This window comes from Sinocyclocheilus grahami, unplaced genomic scaffold, assembly GCF_001515645.1.
Source record: "Sinocyclocheilus grahami isolate Dianchi unplaced genomic scaffold, SAMN03320097.WGS_v1.1 scaffold275.1, whole genome shotgun sequence".
Lineage (NCBI taxonomy): Eukaryota > Metazoa > Chordata > Actinopteri > Cypriniformes > Cyprinidae > Sinocyclocheilus > Sinocyclocheilus grahami.
The window spans coordinates 39,412-56,169 of NW_015505454.1; the positions used below are offsets into that span (position 1 = coordinate 39,412).

Genomic DNA, 16,758 nt, shown 5'->3' on the forward strand with positions numbered 1-16,758 from the left:
TCTATGGTTGTACATGCATTAATGGTCATGTGACATGCGTTTTCGGTTGTGTAGTGTGGACGGAGATTGTTTCTGAAACGCAGTGAAAACGCCAGCGTAGACGAGCATCGTTTTCATTCTAAAACACCGTTTTAAAACGAAAACGCTCTAGCGTAAACAGGACCTTAGTTTTTAGTGTTTTATGCTTTCGAATTTTTATAGTCTATTAAAAGTGATATTAATACCTTTAAAAATAATTACAATTCAATAAAATGCATAGACCTATTGTGATTCCTACAGCTTTTTTTTTTGTGAAATCAATATGTTGATAAAGGCTTGTTAACATTTCAAAAAAAAAAATTCCTACCCAACAGATTTGTCGAAAAAGTACTTCCTCTCCTGCTGTCGTTTCTCTAGGTCTGAAATGGACGATACAGGGCCATAGTCCTCTATGCCATCGAAGCTGTTGTTCTGCTTGTTGTAGATGTCTGATGTGATCTGGAAGACTGTTTCACTGGGGTAGCAGAAGCCGAGAAGAGCCCAATCACCCCTACAGGAGCAACACAGTCAATAATCACATCTGGCATGAGTAATTACTAAGGCATAATTTAGTTTAGCAACTAATGTTCTGTTTCAGATATGGGGGGGGGGGGTCACATTCCTCCTTTTTAACTTACTGGTCAAAATTAATCAGTGACAGGACTGTTTCTCTGGGTGCAGGTCCATTCCAGTGCACCGTATAGCTCTTGCCCATCATCAGTACAGGTTGGTACTGCTGAGAAGGAGCTGTCTGGCTTCTGATGCCTCTGAGAACCATGGGCTTATCAGGGTATTCATCTCTACTGATAGACAGGCTCAGATTAGATGCGCCCTGCGACTGTATATACACCTATTGAGAACATAAGTAACACTGTTTAAAAAGTAAAAAAACAGTTAAGAAGATATACAATACAGCATTGATATACAATACTGTTCAACACTTTGGGGGTCAGTAAGATTTTTATTAGATTTTTTCAATAAAATTAATACTCTAATTCAGCAAGGAAGCATTAAATTGTAAAAAAAAAAAAAAAAGAGTAAAGACTAAAAAACACAATCTATTTACAATACTAATCTATATGCTGTTCTTTTGAACTTTCTATTCATCAAAAGAAAATGTATCAAGGTTTCCACAAAATTATGAAGCAGCAAACCTGTTTTCAAAAGCAATATTAAAAAATATTTCTTGAGCAGCAAATCAGCATATTAGAATAAATTCTGAAGGATCATGTGACACTAAAGACTGGAGTAATGGCTGCTGAAAATTCCTGGTTGGGTTATAAATTACATTTTACATTTTTTTTTTTAAGTTATTTTAAATTGTAAAAACATTTCACCATAAAACTTTTTTACTATATTTGTCATTACATAAATGCATTCTTGTTAAAAAAAAAATTATAAAAATTATAGACCACAGCTTTTGAACAGTGATGTACTTGCATAATAACATGACATGAAAATGCAAAAGGAGAATGAGACACCTATTTCTTTACCTGAGAGTACTTGCCACTGCACACAACCCCATTCCAATGAGTAACATCCACACATTGTGGGTGGCGGATCAGGAAGTTGTCAGCCCTTGCCACATACGTATCTGTGTAACTGCTGATCGAACCATCCAAGTCATGAAAGATGGAATTTTTATCACCGTCCAGATCATTCTGTTCAAACCACTCGCCTGGTCGCCCAAAAAATGCTCTTAGAGTCACCTGGATGATTAAAAGAGGATCACTGGTCCTGAGAAATGTTAACAAAAACAACCGGACAGACGTAGAATTAATGTGGTACTATTTAGACACAAGTGAAGCAAAATATGACCACATTTAAAGATCTTTTCAAGGGCTCTTTTTAACATATGCTAAATACCAGCTGCCAGAACAGGGTCTTATTATTTAATTACTCAGCACCAGAGCAGATGGTGATCAATCAACAGAGAACAACCAGATGTGTCATCTCTCTCACTGAGAAACAAGCAATAAGTACAAGCATTAGTAACACTTAAGATAAATAACCGTTATTTCAGACTAGACAGACTGGGTGGTGTTATCTGGGAGATCTGGGTTTCTAAAGAAATGGTCTCTATGACCTTTTAGTAATGCAATTACATTCAGGTTGCCCCAGGGGGCCAGTCCCTGTAATTAGTCTATAGTTGACTCTGACCAAAAAAAACAAAAAAATCCTAATTGTCAAAAAAAAATTATTTTAGGAGAAACAGCTTCGATTCTGTCCATTTTCTGAGTACATTTATTCTCTTTCTTACCCTGTAATCTCTATATTTATCATTTAAAAAATCCAAAAAATAATTAAAATAAAATAAAAATGGCAAATTTGTTTTTGAAATACAACACGTGTTTTTTTAGTACCACCAAGTTATTAATATTTTGAATTAGTATTTATTTTTATATTTTCCATTTTAATTTTAATTTCAGTCAAAGTTGTTTATAGTTCTTATTCATTTTATTTCTTTTTTTTAAATGTATTTTACTTTAATCAAGTAACATTTTATTTTATTTTTTTATGGTTTTATTTGATTTAATGGTAATAAACCTGGTTAACACTAACCTGGGCAGTCCCAAAATCACATAACTAAAATTTAAAAAAAAATCATTTAATAAATAAACAGAAACTATAAGCACTAAAAATATATAGAGTGAAAACTAAATGACAATGGTTGCTACAAGGGAAATTAAATTATATATAAAAAATAAAAATTTGAAAATAAAATTAGCGAGTAATAAACGTGACTGAAATAATGTACTCAAATAAACAAAAATGTAAAAAAAAATTTGAAACAATGTTCACAGTTTTTATTCTGTAGTACTGAATATCTTATCACAGAAGCAGTTAAACTGAGTAGCTTGTATGTTTGTGTGTTAGGTGGGTTAGCAGTCAAAGTATAGTAGTGTCAGTGAGCATTTGAACAGTGTCCAGGTCCTAAATGTGTATGTGCACTCACACTAGGCTGGAAGGCGAGAGACGACAGGTTATTTCTGGGTGTCAGCTGCCAGATGTTTTTCAGGCTGAATCCCACAGCCATGGTGAAGCGCTCAGTCGTGGGACTGAAGGCACGAAATGTGCTGTCTAAGAGTCTCACTGGACCATCATTTATCTGAAAACCTCGGATAGGAAATGTCCTGACAAGAACAGAGCAAACAGTATTCCAATTAAACAAAGAATTTGTATTTCACTAAACCAGACAAAAGTTTATTAACACTAATCTCCCTTTATTTTTTCTCTCCCGTACTTGTTTCTTGGTAGAGTTCTCATCTTTCCGTCTACTCCACCAATTCCCCAGTATTTATTTTGCCCTCCGTTGGTGCCACGATTTCTGCTCTCACCAACAAACAGAGACTGGGAGACCTCCTGGCTGGAGCCCTCATCTTTAGGGTAGCTGCCATCACTGCAGTGAGAAAGAGGAGGAGGGGAGGGAAACACTGTTTCATTAACCGCTTGCCTTAGGTGGTTGATGTAAAACACTAGCCCAGACACATTCACACACTTGCACACATTTGCCAATCAGACTGTGACTGTTTTAGCAGAATAAAAACAAAAATGTTCCTTTAAATTACTATGCCTGCCGCCAGCCACACATACAGCAAGAACATTTCCTCATATAGACATGCACTCACATACAAACACTATGATTGTCAATTTAACATGTTTAATGCTATTCACATATGCGATTAATTAGATCATAAAGTATCTGATTGGAAGCTCTAACAAACAAACGACACGGTACCTTGCAAATGACAGTCCAACACCATTGTCTGCAAATCTATCAGGAAAAGAAGATTGCTATATTTTATTGATGCAATGAGCTTCTCTTAAATTTTGAGCTTTTTAACATATCTACAATTAAGAGGTTTTGACCCCTACCCTGAGTTTCGTATGACGATGTCACCTCCACGGATCCAGGCCCCCAGATCGTTGTTTTTAAAGGAGATGAGAGTGTCGATGAGTGCAGCCACCCGTGGCCTGCTTGGATCAGAGTTCTCATGAGGCCTGAACCTGAGAAAGAAATGTCATCAATGAGAAATGCAATCTTTCCTTCAGAGGGAAAATGTAAGTGCTGATTGCCCAAGCAATTGTGTTAAAGGAATAGTTCGCCCCAAAATGAAAATTCTGTCATCATTTATTCACCCTCATGTCGTTCCAAACCTGTATGAGCTTCTTTCTTATGTTGAACACAGCAGAAGATATTTTGAAGAATTTTGAAGAGCCAAACAGTTGCTTATCCCCATTGACTTCCATAGTAGGGAAAGAAATACTATGAAAGTCAATGGGGACCATCAACTGTTTGATTTCAAGCATTCTTCAAAATATCTGCTTTTGTGTTGAACATAAGAAAGAAACGCATACAGGTTTGGAACGACATGAGGGTGAGTAATTTTTGGGTGAACTATCCCTTTAATGCTAGAATTGTGAGGTGATTTCTACATGTTTGTTAGTTTGCTCCTGTAATTAGGGTTGTGATGGTGAGGAGATTTTCCCACCGGTTAATCGACGTGTGACAACACCGTTGGGGTGGGAGGGGGAAATCTAAAATATTGCCAAACAGGCGCCTTTGCATTTCCTTTCTAAACAATCTTCTACCATCGTCTTGTCTTTCTCACCTCACTCTTGTCAGTCAGCTAGACTCACTCTCCTCACATGATAAATAAAATCTGACTCCTGCTCTGTGGTGCACTGTTGTTCGTGCACGGTTCGGCACGCTGCATTGAGCGTTTAGTTAAAAGTGTCTGTCCTCTAACTGAACTAGGCGAAATGATTTTTATTTCTATAAAAAAAAAATCAAAACGATGGTGGGGGGGGTGCCGCGGTAGGCAAATGACATAACCGGTGTTGCGGCTTAACACCGGTATAACTGAAAACACTGCCTGAAAACACGCAGCAAGCCTACCTGTAATATGAAAAATATATATATATTTCAATTTAAGCATTCACAGTATTAGTGTTTATTATACTCCTTTTAATGTATGCTGATTTATATTAAAGTTGGCCTTAAATGATATATAGATCTTATTGTGAACTACTCATCTATGTACAGTATATCTTTAAATCAAAATATCATAACCGGATCTTCCAGTGAAAACTACAGTCTACAGAAATTATCTGTCACTACTTTGTTTTATCGTGACTATAAATAAAGAACCACCACTGAAAACAATGGGAAATAGATTTTAAAAGCTGTGATAATTAAGATTATGCAATTAAATGATAATGTAAATAAAAGGAAATCTAAAAAAAAAAAAAAAAAAAAAAAAAAAAAAAAAATTATATTAAATACAAGTAAAAAGCAAATAAAATGTCCACACATTATGGAAATCAGAAATTTTGGGGATTTTGACAATTGGCACAATGCCAAAATTATGTTTTGCTGTCAAATGTGACCTTTTTGTGAGATTCACCCACAAACAGAATACAGTCACAATATCTGAAATAAACAAGGGGAAACATACACCTACTGCATATATACTGTATATATATATATATACACTCTGACACTGTATATTTATAGTGTGGTGTGTGGCTTAAGAAGAGAACTCCAGATATACTGAATCCCCCTGACTAGTACAGAAACTCTATCTGGGCAGATGCGTTTTCTTTATAAGCTGAATCAACTGACCCTGGAAGAAATGCTCACCATGTTCACTCACCTAGCGCTGTTGTCCAAACAGAGGTATTCACGTGGGTCTATTGCGGTGGCGTTGGTGCTCTTGACTTTTCTATCGATAAAGAGGCCAGCCTGACACAGGATGAAAGAAGCAATCACTCTTCACTTTGAAATTGTATGTTCAGTGTCTGGTATCATTCGAGTAATACAGCGCCAGTGAAAGCGTAGCCTGTAGTTTCTCTGCACCTGGACAGTCACGATTCACAACACTAAGCTCACAGCTCGAGCAGGCCAACATAAACAAGTGGATAACAGAGAACTATTGTACAGGGAAATGTATGTGTGAGCACCGCGTCACACAAGCACATTGTGCGGGACTTTGAACACTGAGGCATTTCAGAGAAAGAACGAAGATGCCTTGTGTATGTGCAATAAAAACCTGAACTCGTAATTGATTGCATGAGTCTTTCCTGAAGCCACATTTAATAAAACATTACAAATCCCAAATGATTTATGAACTGCACTTTTATGAGTCATAGGGAGCTGGGTATTAAATGACGACAGAGAAATAGCATTAGCATTGATCTTGTGTGATAAATCACTGGAAGATAATTTACAAAAAAAAGACTCAGAATGCATTTATAAATCATAAAGTCTAATTATCCTGAAGCATTGTTATTTTTATTTGAAGGTTTGTTTTGCCCACTGGTTTGTGAATTTGGCATTAGAGTCATAGATGAGGAATTTGATTACCTTAAAGTTGGAATGAACACGGTTGTTAAAGAAGATGCCCAGAGGCGTGAGCTCAGCTTTCGTCTCTGGAATCAGTCCATGAGAATCACCTGTAGAAGAATTGTGGAAAGCGTACCAAATTCCTGCATCCTGAGAGAAAAAAAAACATCTCCTCAACATTTTCTGAAGGTACAAATGCCCTATTTTGTACTTGTGGAAAGTGTGGTGAATAATATTTATTCTTGAGTCCTGATTTCTATCTCAAGATTGAGACTTTCTTAGCCTGGTCTGCTGAAAGCATGACTTCATGAGAAGTTTTCTTTTAATAAAAAGGGTGGAGGGTACAACCTTTTATATACAAAACCTCAAACAAACAAAACGAAGCACGACAATACCACCAGACCGAAGAGATTTATATTGGCAAATACATCTTTAATAAAGGATTGAAATGAGGAGATGCTATCTGTGATTACATAACCGCCTTGATGTTCTCATCAATATCACAGAGCTGTGGGCATCATTTCAAAGAGCACAAATTCAATCAGAGAAAAATCACAGAATACTCTGTCTATGATAATATACTGTGAAAATGTTGCAAACAAACATTTACTCACTGTTCATTACAGATCATAGTGAAAATGATTCATTTGGCTATATCAAGGATTGTGCATACCTGTGATCCAGCTGCTGAGTTACTGATCAAATGATTATTGGGGTGTGCGATCCAAAATGTAGATACTGCCCTAGAATACACAGGTCAGACAGGGCCATGTAAATGTGTGATCTTAAAATACATTAAAGCATGTATATATGTATGTACATAACACATCACAGTCAATATTACTCATATTGCACTTTGCAGTATTTTATTGCATTTAATGTTTGGTTAGCCTGGATTGCAGGTGGTTAGTGAAGAAGACACATGGTTTTTTTTTATTCTGAAATACAGCATGGGAAAATAATCTTGCAAACAAAAACTTAAGTAAAACTTAAAAATACTAATAAATATTTTTGTTAAATAATTAAATACTGAAAAACTGAAACTAAACTAAAATAAATTGGCATAACATATCTTATATTTTATCTTTCTTTTTTATTTTACCCAAAACAAAATAAAAATAGCCAGGAATTAATTTTAGTCTTTAGTCTTAAGTATAGTTTATAAAATATATAAAATATGTTGGGCAGCACTAACGTTCTAAAACTACAATAAAAATGAAATAAACAAAAAAGTCGAAAATTATTTAGGTAAAAAACTAAACTAAAACCAACAAAGATCCAGTAAAACTTATTAAAAAAAATGTTTTAAAAGCAAGAGAACCTGAATTTAAAACAAAAAGTGTAATAACCCTGGCACAAAAGTGCAGCTGTTTACTAACCTGACCAGCAGCATTACCTGACTGTTTGATCAGATCTACAAATCTGAAACATATTCTATCATCTATCTTCATCCTGAACATCTAAAGCCCTATACACAACCACACACACGCTCCCAAAACATTTGTTATCCTTTTGAAAACAGCACCCCCTCAGCTATCCTCCGCCTGGGACGCTGGGTGTTTTATTGCCCGGATAAGAGAAAAAGACTATGGCTGAGTCTCAGGAAATGAGAGCTCTGTTCTTTCTCCTGTTATCTGACCAAACAATACAGCAGGTCACACTGTCAAGGTCAGTTACCCAGAGCAGAACAAGCATCAGGAGACTTTCAGATAACAGAATGCACAATTTCAAGCTGAGAGGCTTCAAGCATTTTGAATATTGGCCTCAGTTTAAGTTACAGGTCTATCCAGCAATATTAAATAAATATGTGAGTTTATGGTATCTTACTTGCACTCGTTAGCAGGAGAGGGTACATATCCTTTGTTTACCCTGTCTGTAATTTCTGTGCACATGCTATCGTTGCGGTCAGTAGGGAGAATGGTCCCTGGCCTGGTCAACAAGCCAAGGTTATGGAAAAATATGTTCCTTTGTTCAATCCCGTCCTCCAGGAAAAAACAATGTCCCAGCGTAACATAGCCAACTGTGTCCCGAACCTATAATAAAAGGAAGACATCATGGTAAAGCAAAATGAAAAGATCAATGTAAAGAAATACATTATTATAAGGACGTATATATTTCTCTCACCAGCAGGCCGTTAGTGGCATGTATGCCAACGCATCGGGAGAAGGAGTGATGGATGGAGAGGGAGTTTAGATATGCTGGGTCACTGTAGCCCCCGCGCTGGTCCACATCTCCACACCTATGAAAGTTCACAGGGTATCTGCCCTTCTCCTGCTGCTGACCCATGTGTTTCAGCTCCACCTGAGACAAGTGGACCGATGAGAAGTTCCCCAAAATCTAAACAAGATCAAAAAACAGGAGATCAAAAACACAACCAATAATAATGGCAAACAAATAATATCTATTATCTATCTATCTATCTATTGTTTAATTATACAAAACTTTAAAAAAATATATTGATTATGATCATAAATATAACATATAATCAAATATAATGAAACAAATGTATATAAAATATATTTGTAAAAAAATTATTCAAATAATTCTGACATTTTCTCCACTTAGACACTCTATATTAACACAGCCCTGGACTTGCCAGAAACAGCAAAGACTGCTGCATAATACATGGTTGGTAATTTACATAATGTAAACATTGACCTGTCAACTAGTCTACTAGTTTTCAAAAAAAAGAGCTGTACTCAATTATCTGGTGCAAACCCCAACATACAACAGCCTGTGATTTCTCCACATGACAGCACGAGACAGCTTAGTGTTAAATAAAAACACAACCACACACACACACACACACACACACACAGAGTTTCAAACAGACCTTGATGTGTCCCCCGAAGGTGTCGTAGCTGAAGTACTGGCACCAATTCTTTCCGTAGCAGGAGTTTTCCATTTCTCCATGAATGATGATATTCCTTGAGAGGAGAGCCACCTCTGCACGCATGTCCACACCGTCCAGTATCTCTCCCACATGGGTGAACTGAGGCTTTCCTGAGAAATTCCAACACATAAACACACACCATAAAGCTCAATGACTAATGATGAGAGATTTAGCTTAAATAATGAAACCAACTCCAATAAAACAAAATACAATTTCTGTTTAAATATTTGTATCATTTAAAATTGATTGAATTAAGAAGACGAATTAGGAAGAACTGGAAAAAATTAGTGGATAAACTTAAAAAGAAAAGTAAAAAAAATAAATAAATAATGGATCCAGGAAGGAAAGCAACCTGTCCACACATTCAGACTGCCCTTTACGCACACCCAGAGTGCACACAGTATCCTTCCGGAGAGAAAAGGCCTGGCAAAAGCTTTGCCAACAGGACACAATGCACACGGTGACATTTAAACTACAACCTTTTAATAAAGGCCATATATTGAAGACATTTCCAATTCTCCAAGGAATTAACATATGCGCTGGGAATAATGAATATATGTTAATACATACACAATACACCCCAGAAACTATTTGGATACTTAATGCAAGAACGTTTTAGCATTATACTACAACATCAACTCAATGGACATTTATTTTAAAGATATATGGGGTCAGTAAGTTTGTGTTTTTTGTTTTTTTGGAAAGAAATTAAGGCTTTTATTCAGAAAGGATGCATTAAATTGATCATTTAAAATGTTACAAAAGATTTCTATTATTAAGAAATCCTGGGGAAAAAAAACGTTTACAGTCTCCACAAAAATAACATTCAGACATGTGTAAGACTTAAAGGGATAGTTCACCCAAAAATGAAAATTCCGTCATTAATTGCTCACCCTCATGTCGTTCCAAACCTGTAAAACCTTTGTTCATCTTCGGAACACAAATTAAGATATTTTTGATTAAATCCGAGAGCTTTCTGACCCTCCATAGACAGCAACACAACTACCACATTCAAGGGACAGAAAGGTTGTAAGGACATTGTTAAAATAGTCCATGTGACATCAGTGGTTCAACCGTAATGTTATGAAGCTACAAGAATTCTTTTTGTGCGCAAAGAAAACAAAAATAATGACTTTATTCAACAATTTCTTCTCCTCCGTGTCAGTCTTCAACACGCATTCACAAGAGTACCATGATGCATGTGTGTGCATTCCTCTGCTTGTAAACAAAGCGTTCATTTTCTTTGCGCACAAAAAGTATTCTCGTAGCTTTATAACATTACGGTTGAACCACTGATGTCACATGGACTATTATATTGATGTCCTTACTAACTTTCTGGGCCTTGAGAGTGGTAGTTCTGTTGCTGTCTATGGAGGGTCAGAAAGATCTCGGATTTCATCAAAAAATATCTTTGTGTTCTGAAGATAAACTAAGGTCTTATGGGTTTGGAATGACATGAGGGTGAAGTAATTAATGACACAATTTTCATTTTTGGGTGAACTAACCCTTTAAGTGTCCAAATTCCTATACTCAATAAAGACCAGCTGGGACATTAGCACTGGAAAGCAATTACTGAAAATGTTTTTAACAGGGTGGAGCACATGGTGGTGGAATTATCTATATAGCCTCGGCTGGCCTCTGGTCAGAAATGACAGTTTGTTTATGTGATTCTGGTAAACAGTCCTCACCCTTTTCCTGTCTCAAACTCAATGACACTGTCATTACTTGAGCTCGGCTGTATACAAATTCACAGCCAGATTCAGGACAGATACACTGTATCACCACAAGAAACCGGAGGAAATGCATGCTGTTTACTTCACCTTGAATTCGAACCTGTTTCCTGTTACAGTGGGGACACGGGAGCAGGGTGAATTCCTCTGCCTGATGCATGGAGTAATCAGTGCTGGCCACCACAATCCGATCGCCCGGTTTCCAGCTGCTAACCTCATCCATCAGGTTCAGAACCACTTTATTCACTGCATCCACCTGGAAGCCTGTTGTAGGGTAACCTTTAAGGTAGAACAAAAACCAGTGTAGGTTTTAAAAGGGTTTTCTTTTCATACATTCATATGTTCAATATTGTAGATTTTACTCTATGCTGTCAAAGACGTACCATTTTTCCACTCGCTGTAAGCAGTAACAGTGAAACCAACACCATCCACAGTGACAAACTCTCGGCGAGCCAGCGCCTTGCCACCTGTGTCATGGTTCTCGTGTTCTCGTACATCTTCCGTGCAAGAACCATTTCCTCCACCAATTACTGAAACCAAGGCCCATGCCTGCCTAAAATAGAGATGGAAGATGAAGAGAAAAGCTATTAAAAAGCCAGTAATGGACAAACACATGCAAGAGAAAATGTGATGCAGATTTGGAGGAATGGTGTATTTTTAGCATATAAATGAAAATCAATCACTTCAATGACTACAACATTTAAATTCCAAATTAGGATAAATGGCTTCTCCATTAAGATTTGTCAATGCACTTCCATGTGGAAGTGATGTTCAGTTATTGCACATAATTTAATGGAAGAGCAGACAAAACTCTTTGGTGAAAAAGCCAAACACTGTCAAGGATGAATGAGAATGGCTAATTGAATTCTTCCATCCTATTATTTTTCTAGTCAGCCCATTAGAAGAGCAGTTGTCACTCAACTAAAGGCAATTGAATTTCTGTCATCAGGCTATGATGATAATATAAACCAAAATGTGGGAATTGTTTGAAGAAAGTCATTGCTTTTATGAAAGAACACTGTCTGAATATTCACAATGTTCAAGGGTTCGAAAAATTTTCATTTACTTATCCTCAATGTCATTACTGTATGATTCAATTTAAAGACAGTTGACCGAAAAATGAAAATTCTGTCATCATTTACATCCTCTTGTCGTTCCAAACCAGAATGACTTTATTTCTTCTGCAAAGCACAAATGAATGTATTCTGACATATATCTTGATGTTTTCTGTCCATGTAATGGAATAATCTTATAAATAGTTTATTTTATGTTCCACAGAACAAAGACATACAGATTTGAAATAACACAAGAATGAGTATTTTTCTTTTTTGAAGATTTTTTAATTTTTGGGTGAACTATCCTTAAAGGGTTAGTTCACCCAAAAATGAAAAATAGGCTGCGTATAACTCACCCCCGAGGCATCCTAGGTGTATATGACTTTCTTCTTTCAGACGAATCCAGTCGGAGTTATATTAAAAATTGTCTTTGATCTTTCAAGCTCTATCATTGCAGTCAGCGGGTGTTGCATTGCTTCAGTCCAAAAGAAGTTAAATAAAAAGCGCCCATCCATAAAAAAAAGTGTCTCACACTAGCGAATCAATGCGTTTTTGTAAGAAAAATATCCATATTCAAAACGTAATAATCACTTTAATCTAGCTTGCGCCAGCAGTTGCACACAGAAGCAGTTCCGGGAGCATGACGTATGAGTTCAGCGTTGCGCATGTGAGTCTCGTGAAAACCAATGTTTGTTTACAGGATCAAAGGAAGCAAAGTTTCCTTACTTTAGCAAAGGAAAACCAGTCTCCTCTTGGCTTATATCGAAATCCTCTGACATTCTTCTTTACAAATCCTCGTTTTGTACTTCTAATTCTTGACCGTTGTTTTGTTTTGATCTCTCCGCTGCGTTTCCGCGTGCGTCACTTCTGAGCAGCGCATGCGCAAAGCTGACCTCATACGCCATCCGCCCGGAACTGCTTCCGTTTACAACAGTGAGCACAAGCTAGATTCAAGTGATTGTTACGTTTTGAATATGGATATTTTTCTTACAAAAACGCATCGATTCGCTACAGGAGGCCTTTGTTCACCCCCCGGAGCCGTGTGAGACAATTTTTTTTTATGGATGGGCACTTTTTATTTAACTTCTTTTGGACTGAAGCAACGCAACACTGCAATGATAGAGCTTGAAAGATCAAAGACAATTCTTAATATAACTTCGACTGGATTCTTCTGAAAGAAGAAAGTCATATACACCTAGGATGCCTCGGGGGTGAGTAAAACGCAGCCTAATTTTCATTTTTGGGTGAACTAACCCTTTAAATTTCAGTCTGTTCCTCACATAAAGCTGTCGTATTACTTAAGAAGACTCTGAATATGTATTAATATAATATGCATTTGGACCACTTTAATGATGCTTTTTGTAATTTTTGGTGCTCAACAACCCCTGGTCACCATTCACTTGGATTTGGATTGACAAGAGCAGGGTGAACACACGACTGAACATTTCTTTTTCTGGTCTCCAGAAGTCATGTGGGTTTGAAATGACATGAGAGTGATAAATGATGAAAGAATATGTAAACTATCCCTTTAAAAAATGAAAAAAGAAGGATAATATATGGCTTGACCTTTTTTACCCAATTAATTCATAAATGATTCCCCCACCGGATATACCCAATCCTACTTCCTCTGTCCCAATATGGTATAATTCAGCTTTGGAAAGGATGGAACTAAAATGAGTAGGGAAAAAAGGGGGGTAAAAATACCAAAAAATAAAACTATTATGGCTCAACAGGCTCTGGAGCTACTGGTGTCAGCTTCTGTAGTAGCATTAATACTTCCACTATGATGAAACTGCAGTTACTTCTTCACAGCAACTAGGTCAGAAATGCTATTTGTTTTACTGACGCATATGAGCTCTAAAGGCCAAGCCTCAATCATGAAATCCTCCAGAGGTTTGGAAAATAGTGTCTCATTGAACTTTCTCCCATTAAGGAGCGTGGTTCACTGCAGTTTACAACAAGTTAATAAAATCTTTGTGGATAAACAGAGTGACTAACTACCCACATTGAGACCAATAAAACCAACTTAGCTGCTGTGAGGTGGGCGTTCTATGATGGCCAGAAACCACACTTATATTATTGTTTTATCTTTAATGTTTTCATCTTTTAGCAGCCAAAAAGGCAAGATTGCCTAATCTCTCAGAATATCTACTATGTCTGACTAACACAGGAATCTTTCCTGTCTTTTTCCATCTCATTCCTGGCAATTCCCTACCCTCAAAGGGGAGAAGAATGTCTAATATCATTAAAGAAGAATCGTCACAACATTTCCTGCACTTTTAACACCTTGAACATTTGAAACAACAGAACTTCCATATTCTTTGTGTGACACAAAACTTAAAAGACTTTGTTTAACAATCATGGAATGGTTTCCCGAAGTTAAAAAAACAGGCAGCAATAATTTCCATGATTCCATGCTGTCAAAACCTGAATGAAATTTGTGGAAATAAACCATTTCCCACAATAGCACAACAAACTCTTTCTTCAAAACAGATATAGACACGCCAGGGATCTTATCAGTAACTCTGAAGGCCTTTTGTCATTTAACTCGTTTGATGCTCCAAAATATGATGATCACCTTGCAAAAGGAATCCTTTTTGCAAAATAAAAAATTTAAAATCTACTCTAATGTAAAAAGGTCCATTTATACAGTGTGAGAAAGATACAAAAAATTATATTACAAAGACAAAATCTTGTTAAATTAACAACTTGCAAAATGCTAAATTAAGTCATAGGCTTATTTCTAATATAACCTAAATAAATTATTGAAATGTTAATCACAAAATAAATTTCTTTGTATTAAATTAACAGTTTATCCACTATTAGAATACATTTAGAACTTTATCTTGTATAAAATTTGTATTTTTTTCATATATTTATTGTTTTACACTTTTTTTCACTGAAATTTTCCACTGACCCTCTTGCAACCTCTGGAGGTCCCCTTGCCCCTCACTTAACACATGCTTTGTATCCAAACATACACCTCTTTCCACAGGGACAATCCTCTCTGAGCAATCTGAGGTTAAGTGCTCTCTTAACAACACAAACAAACTTTACAATAAGCAACTTTCTTTCATACCTCAACTCTTAGCAATTTACCTCCTAGTTAGTCTGAGATTGGCAGAGCCCATATGTTAGATTTATCAGTATCCAATAACAGGCTTATCAATGAATTTATATCAAAAATATGTGAGCTCCAACGCACCCCCCCAGGAGTACCTATGGGGAGCAGGGGGTTAGACTTGGACAGGCTGGTTTATGTTGCGCAAGTTTTTTTGGCAAGTTAGATTGTGCCAGATTGTTCTGTTTTGCAAAAGGGAGCTGCCAAGTTTGCATGTTTTCATCAGAGATGTGGTGAGTTTGACTGGTAACGGGTGGAAAGCAAGGGTAAAGGAAAGGGTTTCTGTGTGCGCAGTGTGTCAAACTGAAGTCTCCAAATGAGTACATTTAAGTTGTTTTTTCTGTCACACCTACTACTAACCAAATCCTGCCCCACCAGATTCACTGAAAACCACATAACTGCAACGGCACAAAATCAGTAGTCAGCAGACAGATAATATTTCCGCATATAATACACATTTTCTTTGCCTTGGAGTTCTAGTTATGTAACAGAACACAGAAAACTGAGTTTTCATGCCCAAGACCTTTGACCAAACTAATGTGTCTAGAGACAGTATGCAGCTTGAACGTTAAAATAAGCATGCATATTTTCCACATTTCTTGAAGCCGTAAGAGAATGTTGCACAGAAGTGCCTTTGCAGTAGACTGTAAAAGTGGGCTTTATGTCTGGAGGAATTTCTATATTTGACACTAAATGCTTTGTAAAATATTTTCAGATGCATGGTAGTAAACTACATCCCTCACTGAAAATCTATACTTTTCTATCTGCAATATAACTAGAAGAGACTCCACACCTGGTGAGCTCTTTATAAAACCTTGCATTGAGATATAGACAGATGTCAGCACTTTTCAAACAAATCCTGGAAATACGCCTGTTTAACCTTTCACTGGGGTTTCCTTCAAAATACTGCTTTGTGAAACACTGGGTGGCTTCTTTAGATACATTTCTGTGAAACAACCAACCAGTTAGGTTAAGCCCAAGAGTGCTAAGGACTATTAGCTACTAACAGCTCGCTTATATTCGACTGCTCATACACATACTGGCAAAAGTCAACATGCCAACTGAATAAATAAGAACTTTTATATTTGCTTTAAATTTGTTAATATTAATGTGCTAAATGTACAATGGCCCCAAAGTGTTAAGACTGTTTTGGACACCTAAGTCACACTTTAAAATGTCTGAATGCAACTGCATTAGACAACATTATATGCATTCCAAAAATAACATTGTATAAACCAAGTGGCATCATTTTCTGCAGAACTAACTTGACTTTTTTATAGATTTTTGGTCTCAAGACCAGAAAGTGTCCAAATACAGGCTCATAATGTTGAACAGTATTGTTTTATTAATATGAAGCCTAGCGTGCCACATTCTTTGATATTTAATTATATAATGCAAAGACAATCCTGCATATTTAAGTGTGCAGCAACCAGTGTTGCCAGATTGGGTAGGTTCCCTCCCAATTGGTCGGTTTTGAATTTGATTGTGCGGGTAAAAATTGGCTTGGGCGTGTGGACAAAATTTGGGCTGGTTTGGGGTCAGTTTGGCGGTTTTCAAACATATAAATTGCATAGGCTAATTGTTTAACAAAACAA

The 16,758-nt window shown here is 36.6% G+C and overlaps 1 protein-coding gene across 1 annotated transcript in view; it reads right to left on the minus strand.

Moving 5' to 3' along the window:
• The window catches only part of cemip2 (cell migration inducing hyaluronidase 2), a 31,689-nt gene that overhangs the window by 7,052 nt on the left and 7,879 nt on the right, over positions 1 to 16,758 (minus strand). Inside the window, exons 5-19 of the mRNA XM_016291632.1 lie at positions 11,371 to 11,540; positions 11,078 to 11,266; positions 9,198 to 9,367; positions 8,489 to 8,701; positions 8,192 to 8,397; positions 7,038 to 7,107; positions 6,386 to 6,514; positions 5,676 to 5,764; positions 3,895 to 4,026; positions 3,758 to 3,793; positions 3,263 to 3,418; positions 2,975 to 3,152; positions 1,512 to 1,727; positions 657 to 868; positions 347 to 529 (exon numbers count right to left, since the gene is read on the minus strand). Of these exons, the coding sequence (XP_016147118.1) occupies positions 347 to 529; positions 657 to 868; positions 1,512 to 1,727; positions 2,975 to 3,152; positions 3,263 to 3,418; positions 3,758 to 3,793; positions 3,895 to 4,026; positions 5,676 to 5,764; positions 6,386 to 6,514; positions 7,038 to 7,107; positions 8,192 to 8,397; positions 8,489 to 8,701; positions 9,198 to 9,367; positions 11,078 to 11,266; positions 11,371 to 11,540 (2,349 nt within the window). The remainder of the gene's footprint in view (positions 1 to 346; positions 530 to 656; positions 869 to 1,511; positions 1,728 to 2,974; positions 3,153 to 3,262; positions 3,419 to 3,757; positions 3,794 to 3,894; positions 4,027 to 5,675; positions 5,765 to 6,385; positions 6,515 to 7,037; positions 7,108 to 8,191; positions 8,398 to 8,488; positions 8,702 to 9,197; positions 9,368 to 11,077; positions 11,267 to 11,370; positions 11,541 to 16,758) is intronic.